We start from the raw sequence: 16,519 nt of genomic DNA on the forward strand, positions 1-16,519 counted from the left end.
TGAAAAGGGGAGGAGAGCCTGACTCATCAGCTCTGCCTGTGGGGATCTCAGGGAATTTATAGGGAGCGCCAGGCTTCTGGAGTCCTGGATGGCGAGCCCCACCTCTCCGCCTGCTGGCTGCAGACCTGGAGCCAGGGGCTGGTCCCAGAGGGCCCAGGACCCCCTACCATGGGGTCTGTTCCCCCACAGTGATGATGAAGAGCCCCTCCCCTAGCTGGGACAGTGATGTAAGTAAAGCAGGAAGATGCAGTGGCCCCTGGGGAGACGCTAAGGGTCTGCTTTAAGGTGGGCTTGGCTGTGAAGAATGGCGGTCAGACCCAGGGGAGAAGTTCCAGCACGTGTGCAAGTTTACACAGGAGAGAGCCCTGGGATTCACAGCTAGGACAGCTGGTTCCAACACATACAAGCACTTCACCTGTTCCGGCCTCTCTCCTCTCTCAGTGAGGAAAGGCCAGTGCACGGTCATCCAGGGGCTCAATGGGAAAGAGAGGAATCATGATGAGTGGAGAGGGAGGCTAGGGCATTCTATGGTGGTGCCAAGTGAGCTCCTAGTCCTGGATCCCATGCTCTGGGCAGAGCCTAAAGCTCTAATCAGATACAAGCCATGCAGAAGGAGGCTGGTGGGCAGGGACGCACCTGAGACTCTTCCCTCTGACACCCAGGGAGTCTGAGGCCCTTTGCCTCACAACACGAACTCCCCCACCCATCCCCCTGGCCACACACGGAGCACACAACACTCACAACCTACAACACCGCCCCCACTTCCACTGTCGTCTGCTTATGTGTGCCAGCATCACTGAGACAGAGAGGGAACACTGTAATCTGTCCCAGTGACAGCCAAGGAAAGAAGCTAGGGCCTGTCCTGGGCCTCTCACCCAAAGGAGAAGCGAGCTGTCCAAGAGCAGTGCCCACCCCAGCATGCGGCGCAGAATCCCACGCTCTGTGCCTGACTCAGTGAGACTCCGCTTGGAAAAAGCCTCATGTGCCTTCCCAAACTTCTACCTCAGCAGGCTGAGAAGGGCATAGTCACGGCCTCAGAAGTTTCCACAGCTAAATGCAGGGAAAGCTGCCTGCTCTGATAGGGGGAGGCTGGCTCCAAGGGGCTGCTAATTACGTATGAAGATGACCTTTGCTGCATGAGGTACGTGAGGTGTGCAAGTTGCATCTTGCAGCTGAATTGCTTTGAGAAGGGAATGTTCTAGATATACAGGTTGCTAATTTCAGTTGCCTCATTGCCATGGGCCTATGCAGGCAATACGTTCAAGCCCCCTCAAGGGTAGTGAAGAAGGCACAATTTGGGATCTAGTGAGACCAGGATATATGAGTGATGGTCAGAGAGTTAACATTTTGATGCTTAAATTCCCAATTAAGTTGATAGCTCCTGCCCTGGCTCACACGGTAAAGAATGTGCCTGCAATGCAGACTCGAGTTCAATCTCTGGGTCAAGAAGATCCCCTGGAGAAAAGAGTGGCTACCTACTCCAGTATTCTTCCCTGGAGAAGGCCATGGACAGAGGAGCCAGGCAGGCTACAGTCCATGGGGTCGCAAAGAGTCGGACACAACTGATCAAGTAACACTTTCACTTCATCCTACCTTATTAATTTGAGGTTTAATGAGATAACACACCAAAGTACCTGATAACTGCAGCTACCATTCTTTTATCCACTATGCAAGGCACTTTCAGGTCTGTTTTCTCATTTGATCCCCACCACATTCTGTGAGAAAGAAAATATTATCCACAATACACAGTACACAGAAGAAGAATGTCAGGGAAATATGTGACTTGATTAATGTCAGGCAGCTGGAGAAGGAAGCCAAAATCAAACCCAGGTGGTGGGGATAACTCTGAAATTTGTGCATTTACCCAAGACAATTATTCCTCCTAGGCTGGCACTCCACTGTAGGCACAATGCAGACTTTGGTTCCCTGTCTTATTTCCATACTTGAGTCTTTTCAAAAGCACAATCTGGTTACTCTCAACAAAACATATGGCAGCCTGACTCATCAAATGCTTCCCCGATCACTAAGGGACTGCGATGTGCTGGGTGCCATGCTCCACTCAGACCTGTCACTAGGCAAACCAAACCATCTCTTAGAAGGCAGCATCCCCTGCCTGAGGATGGGGAGAGTTAATGATGACCCAATGAAAGACTAAGTTGTCAATTACCAGCTCAGGTGCAGATGGAGCCCTAGGCCTTGGAAGGCAACTTCCTTCTCTTTCCAGGAGCTTCTCTTTCTCTTAATTAGCAATTAGTCTGCAACTTAGCGTTAGCAGGCAGGGCTTGCAGAAAGACGAAGGAAGGGAGAGGAAATATTAAGGAAGGAAAAGGAAAGATTAAGGAAGGGAGAGGAAAGATTAAGAGAGGAAGAGGAAAGACAAAGACAGTACGTTGGATGTGTTACTGCAGAGCAAGATTAGAAGGATAATTTGAGGATGTTCCTCCCCAGGGGCACTGGCGTTGGGGAAGGGACAGTAGTGTTGCCTTGATGGGCTTAAGAGCATGGGTTTGGGCTTTTATATTCATCTTATTTTTTAATTTTTAAAAAATTTTTATGTAATTTTTAAAGGTGACTTTGCATTTACAGCTATTACAAAATACTGGCTAGAGTCCCCATGTTGTAAAATACATCCTTGAGCCTATCTTGCATCCAGTACTTTGTAACACCCACTCTCCCACCACTGTACTGCCCCTCCCACTTCCACTGGTAACCACTAGTCTGCTCTCTGTATCCATGAGTCTGTTTCTTTTTTGTTATAGTCACTAGTTTAGATTCCACATACAAGAGATATCATACAGTACTTGTCTTTCTGTCTGACTTATTTCACTTAGTATAATAACATCCTGGTCCATCCATGTTGTTGAAAATGGTAAAATTTTATTCTTTTTTATGGAATAGTAGTAGTGTTTTATATATACACACACATATATATCCCATGTATCCAATCATCTGTTGATGGACACTTAGGTTACTTCCATATCTTGCAATTGTAAACAATGCTGCTATGAACACTGGGCTGCATTATCTATTCACAGTGGCATTTGGGGTTTTTCTTGGGTAGGTACTCGGGAGTGAAATTGCAGGATCATATGGTAGTCCTATTTTTCAGTTTTTTGAGAAGCCTCCATACTGTTTTCCACAATGGCTGTACCAACTTACATTTAATTAAAAAAAAAAAAAAAGAGCAAGTTTTTTAACCAATAAAATAACCAACAACCAATAAAAGCAGTTATTTAGGGAGGCTCTCTGGGTCACTGTAGCAAAGAAAGTGGATGATAACAAGTCTCATCTTGTGCTCATCACAGAAAACATTTAGATTGTATTAGATCCTTGGGAAAGACTTTAGGTTCAACCAATTCATGGGCTAGGACCTTTGTTTAGTTCAAAAGTGTCAGGAAGGCTCTGTGGGCCACAGCCCTGATAGTTTCACCTGCCATCTTCATCAGGTCTGAAGTGCAGGGAAATTAGACACAGTCCTCAAGGCCTCATAGTGCCCATGATCACTCACGGGCTTGTAGGAAGCTCTAGTCAACAACCTCTCCTCTCAGGTCACTCGTTGTCTCAACAAGTGTCACCCAAGCGTGACCTGCCTCAGGAAATCAGCCATGTTTTCCAAAAGGTAAACAAGTCATTCTCCCAAATTATGATCACTTACTTCCAGCACTGGGTATTAAACCTCACATAACCCCTTACCATGAACATATCAGAATCTGTACAGTTTCTCCCATGAGTGGTCTCTCTGGTACAAACGATGGGAACACTGAACACTGGGGGATAAAACCTTACCTCCAAGGAAGAGAGGGATGGAGTGCCCAGAAGAACCTGTAGTGAGCCTATGTTCGCTTACAGGGAGAGCAGAGAGCATTATAGCAGTTTGTACCCCTCCAATGGGCAATAAAATGGCTCCTACCCACTGAACCCTGCTTGTGGGAAAGTGCTCACAGTTTCCCTCATCCACAGATTTAACAACAGGCTCTGTACATTTATTTTGTTTAATTACAGATAATAATCATACTCATGCCTCTTGTGTTCTCTTGTGCCTGATTCTAGAATCAACTGTTCAGTGTCTTTTTAATTTCAGCTTCCCTAAATAAGACTTAAGAGTGATTTTTCACTAACATAAAGGCTATGCAAAATTCTCTTAATTGAGAAAAAGATATACAGGAACCAGTCCATCTATACTAAATTTTCATATAAATTGAGGGACCAGAGAGAGGTTACTATAATTCTGATTGTAAGCTATTTCTTAGGAGGTAGTTTATTTTGGTTTTGGACAGCAGTTAAGTATAGAAAAATCCCTTTGCAGAGCTCCAATCAATTATTTTATTCATTAAAAAAAAGTGGGGGTTTCCCTTAAAAGCTTCTATCCTAGTGGACAGAATAAGCTGTCTGTAAGATCTCTAGTCAATAAACAGAATTGTCTTTTAATAAATGGTGGCTATTGTATCAGAGAAAATAAATGTGGAGGGTATATTCAGTCACTGAGTAAATCTGCTTAGTGCACCATGCCTGCTCAAAGTTCATTTGTTTACACAGTGAATTCCTTTTTGATACCCTTACCTCATCAAGTGGTTTAGAGCAGGCATGTGCTCCGTTCTTTCTCTTCATAAATAGCAAAGCTACTTGGAACTCCAAAAGTGGAAATGAATTTGTACCAGGGAAATCTTGCAGAAAGAGCATGGGCCCAGACACATCTGACTCACAACCCAACACTGTGACTGACCTAGTTGAATGAATTTATGCAAATTTTCCAACTCTCTGAGCCTCAGTTTCTCATTTATAAAACAGACTGTTGTTTGGCTTAAACATTATTGGCTTAGAACACTATTTCTAACATGGTAGGTGTCAGTGAATGGGAGTTTGTGTGATTGCTACATCACCACTCTATTCAGGTATGTTGGCCAAGACTTCACACTGGATACATTTTTTTTTAGGTTCTCACTAGTTATCTATTTTATATAATACAAAGCAGTGTATATATGCCATCCCAATTTCCCAATTCATCCCATCCATCCCCTTCCCCTCTTGGTATCTGGATATTTGTTCTCTACATCTGTGTCTCTATTTCTGCTTTGCAAACAAGTTCATCTGTATCATTTTTCTAGATTCTACACATAAGTGATATTATATGATACTTTTTTTTCCTTTCTGATTTCACTCTGTATGACAGTCTTGAGGTCTATTCATGTCTGTGCAAATGGAACAATTGTCATTCCTTTTCATGGCTGAGTAATAGTCCATTGTATATATGTACCTCATTTTCTTTATCCATTCCTCTGTTGATGGACATTTAGGTTGCTTCCATAACCTGGAAGCAACCTAAATGTCCTGGACTATTTACCTATTGTAAATAGTGCTGCAATGAACACTGGGTTGCACACACTGGATACATTTTTTTTTTAAGAAGCCTGCGGTCAGGGTCCAAACAACAACAGCAGAAAAACTCAAAGGATCAACTCTCGATTCCTTACTCTTCATTCAGCATGCAGGTTGAGGGAAACTAAACATTTGCAATGTGTTGGATCCACATTTTATGATCTATCCTTTTTGCAGGAGTGCCAGGATATGTGGGGGGTGGGTGCCAGACTAGCCTTTCAGAGCCTCTGGACAAACCACACAGAAGAACACTAGTGCCTGAGAATGAAAATGCAATAAGATCAGCAAAGATAAGTTTCATCAATTAGAAAAACCTGTCAGGGAGTAAAAGGGGGAATCATTGGCAGGACAGGAGAGAGCAGCAGTAGCCCCAGACACCTCCAGGCTGTGGAAACACCTCTCCTTTGAGTTGGTTGATGTTCACTCTATCTTTGTAAATCCTAATGGAAAGGAAACAGTGCCAGCTGCCAGCTTTCTCCACTGCCACAAGCTTTATCCACTTCCTCACTTATCTCCATGAGTATAAGGGGTCTCCCAAGACTCAGTGGAACAAACTAGCTCTCCAAGATGGCTGGTGCTTTTCAAATGCATCTCCACAGGCTGATAATCCTGAGATTTTGGTTAAAATTAAGTATTGCCCTGCTAAGAAATAAACTCATTGTGTAGACTTCGTGTGTGTGGCAAAATGTACATAATATAAAACTTACCATTTTAATAACCAACAAAGACCTACTGTATAGCTCAGGGAACTCTGCTCAAGGTTATGTGGCAGGCTGGACAGGGGGGCAAGTTTCAGGGAGAATGGATACATGTATCTGTATGGCTGAGTCCCTTCACTGTTCACCTGAAACTATCACAACATTGTTAATTGGCTATGCCCCAATACAAAATAAGTTTAAAAATAAAATTTACGTTTTTAACCATTATTAATTTCTGAAGGTCAGCCCTGGGATTTCCTTGGAAGGAATGATGCTAAAGCTGAAACTCCAGTACTTTGGCCACCTCATGAGAAGAGTTGACTCATTGGAAAAGACTCTGATGCTGGGAGGGATTGGGGGCAGGAGGAGAAGGGGACGACAGAGGATGAGATGGCTGGATGGCATCAGACTCGATGGACGTGAGTCTGAGTGAACTTCGGGAGTTGGTGATGGACAGGGAGGCCTGGCGTGCTGCAATTCATGGGGTCACAAAGAGTCAGACACAACTTAGCGACTGAACTGAACTGAATGTACAGACCTACAGCATTACCACCAAGGATACATCACAAGAACTTTTTCATATTCCCCAGCTGAAATTCTGTGCCCTTTAGGGAGTTAACTCCCCCGTTCTATTTCCCCAGCTCCTGGCAACTTCCCTTTTACTTTCTGTTCCTCTGAAGTTGATGACTCTAGGTACCTCATATAAATGGAATCGTGATATTTGTCCTTTTGTGACTGATTTATTTCACTTAGCATATGTCTTCAAGGTTCATCCATGTTGTAGCATGTATAAGAAATGTCCTTCCTTTTTAAGGATGAATAATTGTGTAAACTTTTAAGTGAAGATATTACAGTCTCAGTTGATGGCCTCATATTTTGAGTCTTGCTATAAAACTCCACACTTAACGAGGCCTTAAAACCTGAACTATTTCATTAGTACATAACTTACAACTAGTTGAAAGTATTACTGAGCATATTTATTTAAGCTGGTGAAACACAATAAATATATAGATTTTTTTCATGAAAACTATCTTCACACAGTGGTATCTTAAGTTGGAAACTAGTTATTGACATCCCTGCAGAGAAATAGTATTATTTGATTAGCACTTCTGGTTGTAGAGACACTCAGGAAGGTCACATACTATGGTTTCTGGTATCTGAGTGCTAAGGCACTTAAACAGAGGTCTACAGATAATTCAGGTACCCCAAGAAAGAAACCTGAGATTGCAGAAGAATTGATGCTTTTGAACTGTGGTGTTGGAGAAGACTCTTGAGAGTCCCTTGGACTGCAAGGAGATCCGACCAGTCCATCCTAAAGGAGATCAGTCTTGGGTGTTCATTGGAGGGACTGATGTTGAAGCTGAAACTCCAATACTTTGGCCACCTGATGCAGAGAGCTGACTCATTGGAAAACACCCTGATGCTGGGAAAGGTTGAGGGCAGGAGAAGAAGGGGATGACAGAGGATGAGATGGTTGGATGGCATCACCAACACAATGGACATGGGTTTGGGTGGACTCCGGGAATTGGTGATGGACAGGGTGGCCTGGCGTACTGTGGTTCACAGGGTCGCAAAGAGTCAGATACGACTGAGTGACTGAACTGAACAGAAGTTTGCTCACTGAAATAACTGGATCAAAAACCAAATGACTGATTTCTTATCCAATGTCCCTTCTGATTTTCTCTAATTAATCACCCTTGATAAAAAGTTGTTTTAAACTCACATTATAATCTACTTATATGTTTATTAACTTACTGAATTTATATATTTGCTTAAATATTATAATAAATTTGGCTCTAATCATTAAAGAAATATTACAAGGTACAAAAGAAAGCATAGCATTTCCATGGGAGACATGAAGCTCTTCTGGCCCATGTAAGCCTAAAAAATATTGTCATGTGAGTCTCGACCAAATTTAGTATCTGTGGAGGATGTAATCAATGTTCACCTATTCTGGATGATTTCATAAAGTTTATTTATAACTTAGACTTGTTGAAACAAACACATTCCGCAATGTCATCAAGAGGTAGAACGGGCAGACTAAGCCTCTTTTACAAGTATTAATTTTTAAGCTGTGTCTGCAGAGACATCATTCCCAACCAGAAGACCCTACTGTTTCAGTGTCCTTTGAATTATTAGAAGATGAAAAAGAAACTAAAAGGAGAGTGAAAATTTTTTTGATGACAGAAGAAAGATAATTTGGACATGATAATAAAGAATGAAGACATTATAATAATGAATGAAGACACCAGAAGGAAGAGCCTGTAGGATGAGGTGGAGAACAAAAATACTGACCCCTGAAGTCTGTGCTAAAAGTGATTTTTCCTAAGAATTTTGTATATCACGCCTGTCATAAACATTCAGCTTCATTGTACAATGAAGACAGATGACAAGAATTTATTGTTCCAACAATCAAAAAAAAAAAAAAAAAAAGTACGTTGTTGGAATCTGGGTTTTTTTTTTTTTTTTTTTTTTTTTTTTTTTGGTTTCAAATGTGCAGTGGAACTTTTGTGCCTCCAAGGGCTTGGGGCAGTAGTTTATGTAACTAATCGGACATCTACATAAATATGAAAAATGGGGCAGGTTCCTCTCTTCTCATCTGTTCCAAAGCCAGAACTTGCTCTCAAGTTAAGAGGCGTGCAGACAGGAGAGAGATGAACAGTTTAGCTGTCCTATGCTGACTCTCTTACATAATATGAGGTTTTCTCCATTTAGTTTCCAAATGGTAGGAGGGAAAAGGCTTAAAGAGTCACTTATTAGGGAAGAAAAATGCTTGGGAAGGTTTTAGGTTGGGGAGAACTTTTACAGATCAGAGGATGAAGACGTGAAGAAAACACTAAAGAAAGACTGGTGGGGAAATACCCTGAGGAAAGACTAAGAGCATTAGATGGAGAGTTGATAATGGCCAGGAAAAAAAAAAAATTAACTTCCTCAAAGACAGGGGACAAGTGAACAGTCAATAACAGGAATTTTGACATTGAAAAAGAAAAAAAAAAAAAGATGCCGGGGATACTCAGTATCTTAACAGCAAATTAGGTAGTGACATCACATTCTGAGAAACAGTGGGGATAAAATGGGTGGGGCTTGGGTCTTGGAAAGGTTGGCCTAGTCCAAATAAGGAATGCAAGAGGGAACTAGACAGATGAATGAAAAAGATGACCAAGCAGCCTAGGGCTCCACCTAGGGTAAGCTAGATTCATAGTGGGGCATAAGAAAGTTGTGTTTGGAGTGTGTACTTGAAATCTCACTCGAGATGGGGCAATTCCAAGTGATGATTATATCTAAGTTGGCATTCTGTGAACACCAACAGAGGCCATAATAGGTGAGCAGATCAAGAAGTAGAAGTCCAAGCTGTCAGTGCCACCTACTGGCTTACGGAAGCCAAAGAGGAGGCAAATCAGATATAGAGTAGAATTTAAAATTTTCCCAGTAATAACTGGATAACCCTTGCTTGACCTAGCCATGCATCACCCATAATTACAAAGGAGATTCTGGGTATAGATACGGGATAACTCTCAGAACCAGCTAAGTAGCATTTGATTTAGCAGAGCAAGGTGTACTTAGTTTAAAATCCTACCCTAGCACTGCCTCTGATATATCATGGAGGTTAAGGCAGATGGATACTAGCAGCTGGGAGACCCACATCACTGTGTCAGTTCCTACAGGCATGGGTGCCAAGGCAAAGGGATGGTCTTTGCCTCTAGGTCTAGCAGAGTCTAGCATACACCTTTGCTTTTTTGTTTAAGACTTTAACCTAGACTGTCCAAAAAGTCAAAGGCATGTGGCCAGCATTTGTATTATAACTATTTCTTTACAAATCATTCTACCCCAAAATCTTTGCAAACCCAAGAAAAGGGCCTTTTAAAATTTGCGTATCTAAATCTCACCAAGTACCTGGCACACAGGAGTTCAAAAAATATCCATGGAATGAATGAATGAGTGAGCTGTGTTCTCCATGATCCTACATTTCTCTAGAATACACTTTCTTTGGGTTTAGGAGTCTCTGTGACTGTCTCCCACTCCTGTTGCCCTCAGTACACATCTTTTGAAAGACACATAGCTGTCATCTAACTCTAAACACAGATCATTTTCATTGGCCGTGTAGGCATGATCTGCTTCTTCCCACCTGGTCTGCCCTGGGTCCTCCTCTGCTCTTTATCCTGCTGGTGTCTGGGCTGAAAATCACACTGCTCAACTGACTGTGCCTCCCTCAGCAAAAAATGGAAGAGATTTCAGCAAGGGCAATAACAAAGAGGTGAAATGGGGGAGTCTGAGTAAATAAAAAGAAGCCTGCAGAAATACAATGCCTGTATTGTAATTGAGTAAGACAGCCCCATCTTGAAACCACCACTCCTACTAGACAGAAATCCCAGCCTTTTCTGCCTCAGGATGCTGATTACCAAAAGTACAACTAGTCCATTCTAACACTTTTGCGTGAATTAGTAAAGGGTGCTGCTCCCTACAGAGGCAGAGGCTGCCCACACCAGAGTGCCTGGCTTGATGGGATAAACCTGGGGGGAGCGATGGTTTTCCGCCTCAACTAGATTTGGGCTTTTAGCGCAGTGAACAACCTCTGCATTCTTTGCCCCCTCTGGTTCCTCACTCTTTAGGGGCTAGGACTTCTGGGAGTCACTCCTGGGCTAAGAACCACAGTCCCATTCTAAAAATTACACTTTTCTGGTCCACATTGCATCCTGGCAATGAAGAAAAGAATCCAAGATATGCAGGGTGGACCACTGTTAGATTCTTGCTCTGCTCTGAGTATATATTCTTCCCCATTAATTAACAAAACCAATAGACTTAGTCTCTGTGAAAGGCTTTTTCTGCTATGTAAAGGCAAATTCTAGTTGCCTCTTCATTTTCACTTCTGTGCTTTAGTGCTAGCAAGTGGAAGATTTATGTAGGTAAGGTCTGCCTTACCCAATTCTGCTAGTTCAGTAAAGCTATGGGGAAAGGCAAAGGGGTGGACTTCACTCTACTCCTCATCAGTAAAGTTCAAGTTTCCAGGGCTTTTTGCAAGGCAACTGCAATAAATCAGGTTGTGAATCTTGGAGTTTGAGTTAGACCATTTGACTTAACCAGGGGCAAGTCTTGCCCCATCCCTCTTCTGGCTGGCTGGATCTCAAACCGACAACGCAACAGGCTTACAGGGCTGTGAAAGTTGGAAGTGAGGTAGAGGGGCAAGAGAAGGTTGTGACTCGACTGAAATCTGAAACTATATTTCCTGGGTGTAATCAGTTTCCACATCATACAAAGTGGGTCTTCGGATCTGATTGAGATATTTTTCCACTTTTTTTTTTTTTTTCTTTTTAAGACAATGACAATGTAGTATGGAGAAAGGGTTGAATTCAATGAATGGAGACCCATTATTGGATTATCACCAGCAATAAAGCTGGCTTCTCTCCCCTGCCTTTGCCATGTGAAAAAAATTTTAAATGTCCCCAAGTTTGTTAAACTTTTATGAAATGTTCATGTGGGAAGGCCTCATGCGGGTTTTTCCTTGGAAAAGATGAACTTCTCTGGCTATCTCCTTATTGTTACTCTCTCAGGGTGAGATGCAGCTCACATCTGTCCAATGTCAGCTAAGATACAATTGTCATTTCTGACTAGTAATCACAGTCAACCCCTCACCCTGGAGCAGTGGGACAAGATCTGAGCAGGTCATGCCTGTGGCTTGACCTCAACCAGGATTATACCTGGGATCTCTGTGGGCCAGGAGCCCTCAGGTTTTAACAGGAAAGTTAGTAGGAACTCAGTAAGGGGGTCCTGTGGGACATCCCACCCCAGCCTCCTTCTACTTATATAACACATAGAACACTTATATAACACATCTATAACACATGTTGACTAGATTCAGAATTATGTCACTGCCTCGTAACTTTCTGACATTCTAACTTCTGGGACCTGTGGGAACGTAATAGTTGTAACTATAAAGGAAATCAACTCTGAATATTCATTGGAAGTACTGGTGCTGAAGTTGAAGCTCCAATACTTTGGCCACCTGATGCGAAGAGCTGACTCATTGGGAAAGACTCTGATACTGGGAAAGATAGAAGGCAGGAGGAGAAGGGGACAACAGAGGAAGAGATGGTTGGATGGCATCACTGACTCAGTGGACATGAGTTTGAGCAAACTCAGGGAGATAGTGAAGGACAGGGAAGCCTGGCATGCTGCAGTTCACAGCGTTGCAGAGCCGGACGTGACTTAGCAACTGAACAACAGTAACATAAGGTCAGGATTTAGGACTGGTTGCTGAGCCATTCAAGGTCTCTTCTCTCTGAATTGTCTCCACTGTTTTTTCATAGCCACAGAGGGATCTGGCTGCTCTCATGTAGAAACAAGATAAACAACTAGATTTTGTTCCCTAGGAGAATACATCGATGAGCATGGCCACTGCCAGATCTGTGAAGCCTCGTGTGCCCAGTGCCGAGGACCAACCCAGGAAGACTGCACAGGCTGCCCTGTCACAAGGTGAGTGACCTTTCTCAGTAGCTCCTGGGGTTGCAAGCTCATGAGAGGCAGGATGGAGAGAAGAGATACTTACCACCTGGAGGCACCCCTTGAGCATACAAAAAAAAAAGAATCAGATTCCTTCCCCTGACATAGAAAACCACCATGGTCTGGCCACAGCTCACTTCTGTTGCATCCTCTTGCCATGGTACCCCATAACCACCATAAAAATAGGTTCCCTGGACACTAGATAAGCCTTCTCATCAATGAAGGTGGTGATAGCTTTGATGTCTAGAATCTCATCCCTTTCTGCACACCCATCCTTTAACCATCATCTCCATCTGCTGATAAAATATCTACTCACATTTCTAGGTCAATTCAAGGGTGAACTGTTCTATGAAAGCATTTGTTACCTCTTTCCAATAGAATTAAACCTCACCTTTATGTCCCCTATACTCTGTACAAACTTCCATAATTGCACTTGTGACATTTTAAGACACTGATTCACAAATCTATTTGTTAGACTGTAAGCCCCTTAAAATACTCATCTTTGTACCTCCATTATCTGTCACAGTGCTAAGAAAATAGTAGGCACTCAGTCAATGTTTGGTACCTGAACGAATGAGGAAATAGCAAATCTCTGAATGGGACAAGCATCTTTGCTAATCACTGAGAATCTCTAGTGAAGAGAGTTGGGAGCACACTGTATTTTTTAATCAATATTCCTCTATTAATAAATTCTAGTATGTAATATTTGTTGGTCTCATCACTGCTCTGATAAATGCAAAGGAAGCAGGGTCTCTCCCAAGATCAATATAATGAGGCTGCTCCAGTGGCAAGTAAATCTCTAGCATGGACATCCCCTCTGCCATGCACAAGAATTATTTTTTCTTCTTTTCCAATTTGGATTCCTTTTATTTCTTTTTCTGCTCTGATTGCTGTGGCCAAAACTTCCAAAACTATGTTGAATAGTAATGGTGAAAGTGGGCACCCTTGTCTTGTTCCTGACTTCAGAGGAAATGCTTTCAATTTTTCACCATTGAGGATAATGTTTGCTGTGGGTTTGTCATATATAGCTTTTATTATGTTGAGGTATGTTCCTTCTATTCCTGCTTTCTGGAGAGTTTTGATCATAAATGGATGTTGAATTTTGACAAAGGCTTTCTCTGCATCTATTGAGATAATCATGACTTTTATTTTTCAATTTGTTAATGTGCATTACATTGATTGATTTGTGGATATTGAAGAATCCTTGCATCCCTGGGATAAAGCCCACTTGGTCATGGTGTATGATCTTTTTAATGTGTTGTTGGATTCTGATTGCTAGAATTTTGTTAAGGATTTTTGCATCTATGTTCATCAGTGATATTGGCCTGTAGTTTTCTTTTTTTGTGGCATCTTTGTCAGGTTTTGGTATTAGGGTGATGGTGGCCTCATAGAATGAGTTTGGAAGTTTACATGATCCTCTACATACAAAACCCTAAAGACTCCACCAGAAAATTACTAGAACTAATCAATGAATATAGTAAAGTTGCAGGATATAAAATCAACACACAGAAATCCCTTGCATTCCTATACACTAATAATGAGAAAATAGAGAAATTAAGGAAACAATTCCATTCACCATTGCAACGAAAAGAATAAAATACTTAGGAATATATCTACCTAAAGAAACTAAAGACCTATATATAGAAAACTATAAAACACTGGTCAAAGAAATCAAAGAGGACACTAATAACAGATGGAGAAATATACCATGTTCATGGATTGGAAGAATCAATATAGTGAAAATGAGTATACAACCCAAAGCAATCTATAGATTCAATGCAATCCCTATCAAGCTACCAACAGTATTCTTCACAGAGCTAGAACAAATAATTTCACAATTTGTATGGAAATACAAAAAGCCTCAAATAGCCAAAGCAATCTTGAGAAAGAAGACTGGAACTGGAGGAATCAACCTGCCTGACTTCAGGCTCTACTACAAAGCCACAGTTATCAAGACAGTATGGTACTGGCACAAAGACAGAAATATAGATGAATGGAACAAAATAGAAAGCCCAGAGATAAATCCACGCACATATGGACACCTTATCTTTGACAAAGGAGGCAAGAATATACAATGGATTAAAGACAGTCTCTTCAACAAGTGGTGCTGGGAACTCTGGTCAACCACTTGTAAAAGAATGAAACTAGAACACTTTCTAACACCATGCACAAAAATAAACTCAAAATGGATTAAAGATCTAAACGTAAGACCAGAAACTATAAAACTCCTAGAGGAGAACATAGGCAAAACACTCTCTGACATATATCACAGCAGGATCCTCTATGACCCACCTCCCAGAATATTGGAAATAAAAGCAAAAATAAACAAATGGGACCTAATTAACCTTAAAAGCTTCTGCACAACAAAGGAAACTATAAGCAAGGTGAAACGACAGCCTTCAGAATGGGAGAAAAAAATAGCAAATGAAGCAACTGACAAACAACTAATCTCGAGAATATACAAGCAACTCCTACAGCTCAACTCCAGAAAAATAAATGACCCAATCAAAAAATGGGCCAAAGAACTAAATAGACATTTCTCCAAAGAAGACATACAGATGACTAACAAACACATGAAAAGATGCTCAATATCACTCATTATCAGAGAAATGCAAATCAAAACCACTATGAGGTACCATTTCACACCAGTCAGAATGGCTGGGATCCAAAAGTCTACAAGCAATAAATGCTGGAGAGGGTGTGGAGAAAAGAGAACCCTCTTACACTGTTGGTGGGAATGCAAACTAGTACAGCCACTATGGAGAACAGTGTGGAGATTCCTTAAAAAACTGGAAATAGAACTGCCTTATGATCCAGCAATCCCACTGCTGGGCATACACACTGAGGAAACCAGAAGGGAAAGAGACACGTGTACCCCAATGTTCATCGCAGCACTGTTTATAATAGCCAGGACATGGAAGCAACCTAGATGTCCATCAGCAGACGAATGGATAAGAAAGCAGTGGTACATATACACAATGGAGTATTACTCAGCCATTAAAAAGAATACATTTGAATCAGTTCTAATGAGGTGGATGAAACTGGAGCCTATTATACAGAGTGAAGTAAGCCAGAAAGAAAAACACCAATCCAGTATACTAACGCATATATATGGAATTTAGAAAGATGGTAACAATAACCCTGTGTACGAGACAGCAAAAGAGACACTGATGTATAGAACAGTCTTATGGACTCTGTGGGAGAGGGAGAGGGTGGGAAGATTTGGGAGAATGGCATTGAAACATGTAAAATATCATGTATGAAACGAGTTGCCAGTCCAGGTTTGATGCACGATACTGGATGCTTGGGGCCAGTGCACTGGGACAACCCAGAGGGATGATATGGGGAGGGAGGAGGGAAGAGGGTTCAGGATGGGGAACACATGTATACCTGTGGAGGATTCATTTTGATATTTGGCAAAACTAATACAATTTTGTAAAGTTTAAAAATAAAATAAAATTTTAAAAAAAAAGAAGAAGAAGAACTGCCTTATGATCCAGCAATCCCACTGCTGGGCATACATACTGAGGAAACCAGAATTGAAAGAGACACGTGTACCCCAATCTTCATCGCAGCACTGTTTATAATAGCCAGGACATGGAAGCAACCTAGATGTCCATCAGCAGACGAATGGATAAGAAAGCTGTGGTACATATACACAATGGAGTATTACTCAGCCATTAAAAAGAATATATTTGAATCAGTTCTAATGAGGTGGATGAAACTATTATACAGAGTGGAGCCTATTATACAGAGTGAAGTAAGCCAGAAAGAAAAACACCAATACAGTATACTAACGCATATATATGGAATTTAGAAAGATGGTAACAATAACCCTATATATGAGACAGCAAAAGAGACACTGATGTATAGAACAGTCTTTTGGACTCTGTGGGAGAGGGAGAGAGTGGGATGATTTGGGAGAATGGCATTCAAACATGTGTAAT

At 41.7% G+C, this 16,519-nt stretch overlaps 1 protein-coding gene across 4 annotated transcripts in view; it reads left to right on the top strand.

Moving 5' to 3' along the window:
* Positions 1–16,519, top strand: part of PCSK5 (proprotein convertase subtilisin/kexin type 5) — a 514,258-nt gene that overhangs the window by 395,512 nt on the left and 102,227 nt on the right. For all 4 annotated transcript variants that reach the window (XM_025281617.3, XM_025281619.3, XM_025281621.3 and 1 more), the window contains exon 21: positions 12,443–12,545. In XM_025281617.3, coding sequence (XP_025137402.3) covers positions 12,443–12,545 — 103 coding nt within the window. The remainder of the gene's footprint in view (positions 1–12,442; positions 12,546–16,519) is intronic.

The sequence above is a fragment of the Bubalus bubalis genome, chromosome 3 (genome assembly GCF_019923935.1).
Source record: "Bubalus bubalis isolate 160015118507 breed Murrah chromosome 3, NDDB_SH_1, whole genome shotgun sequence".
NCBI lineage: Eukaryota > Metazoa > Chordata > Mammalia > Artiodactyla > Bovidae > Bubalus > Bubalus bubalis.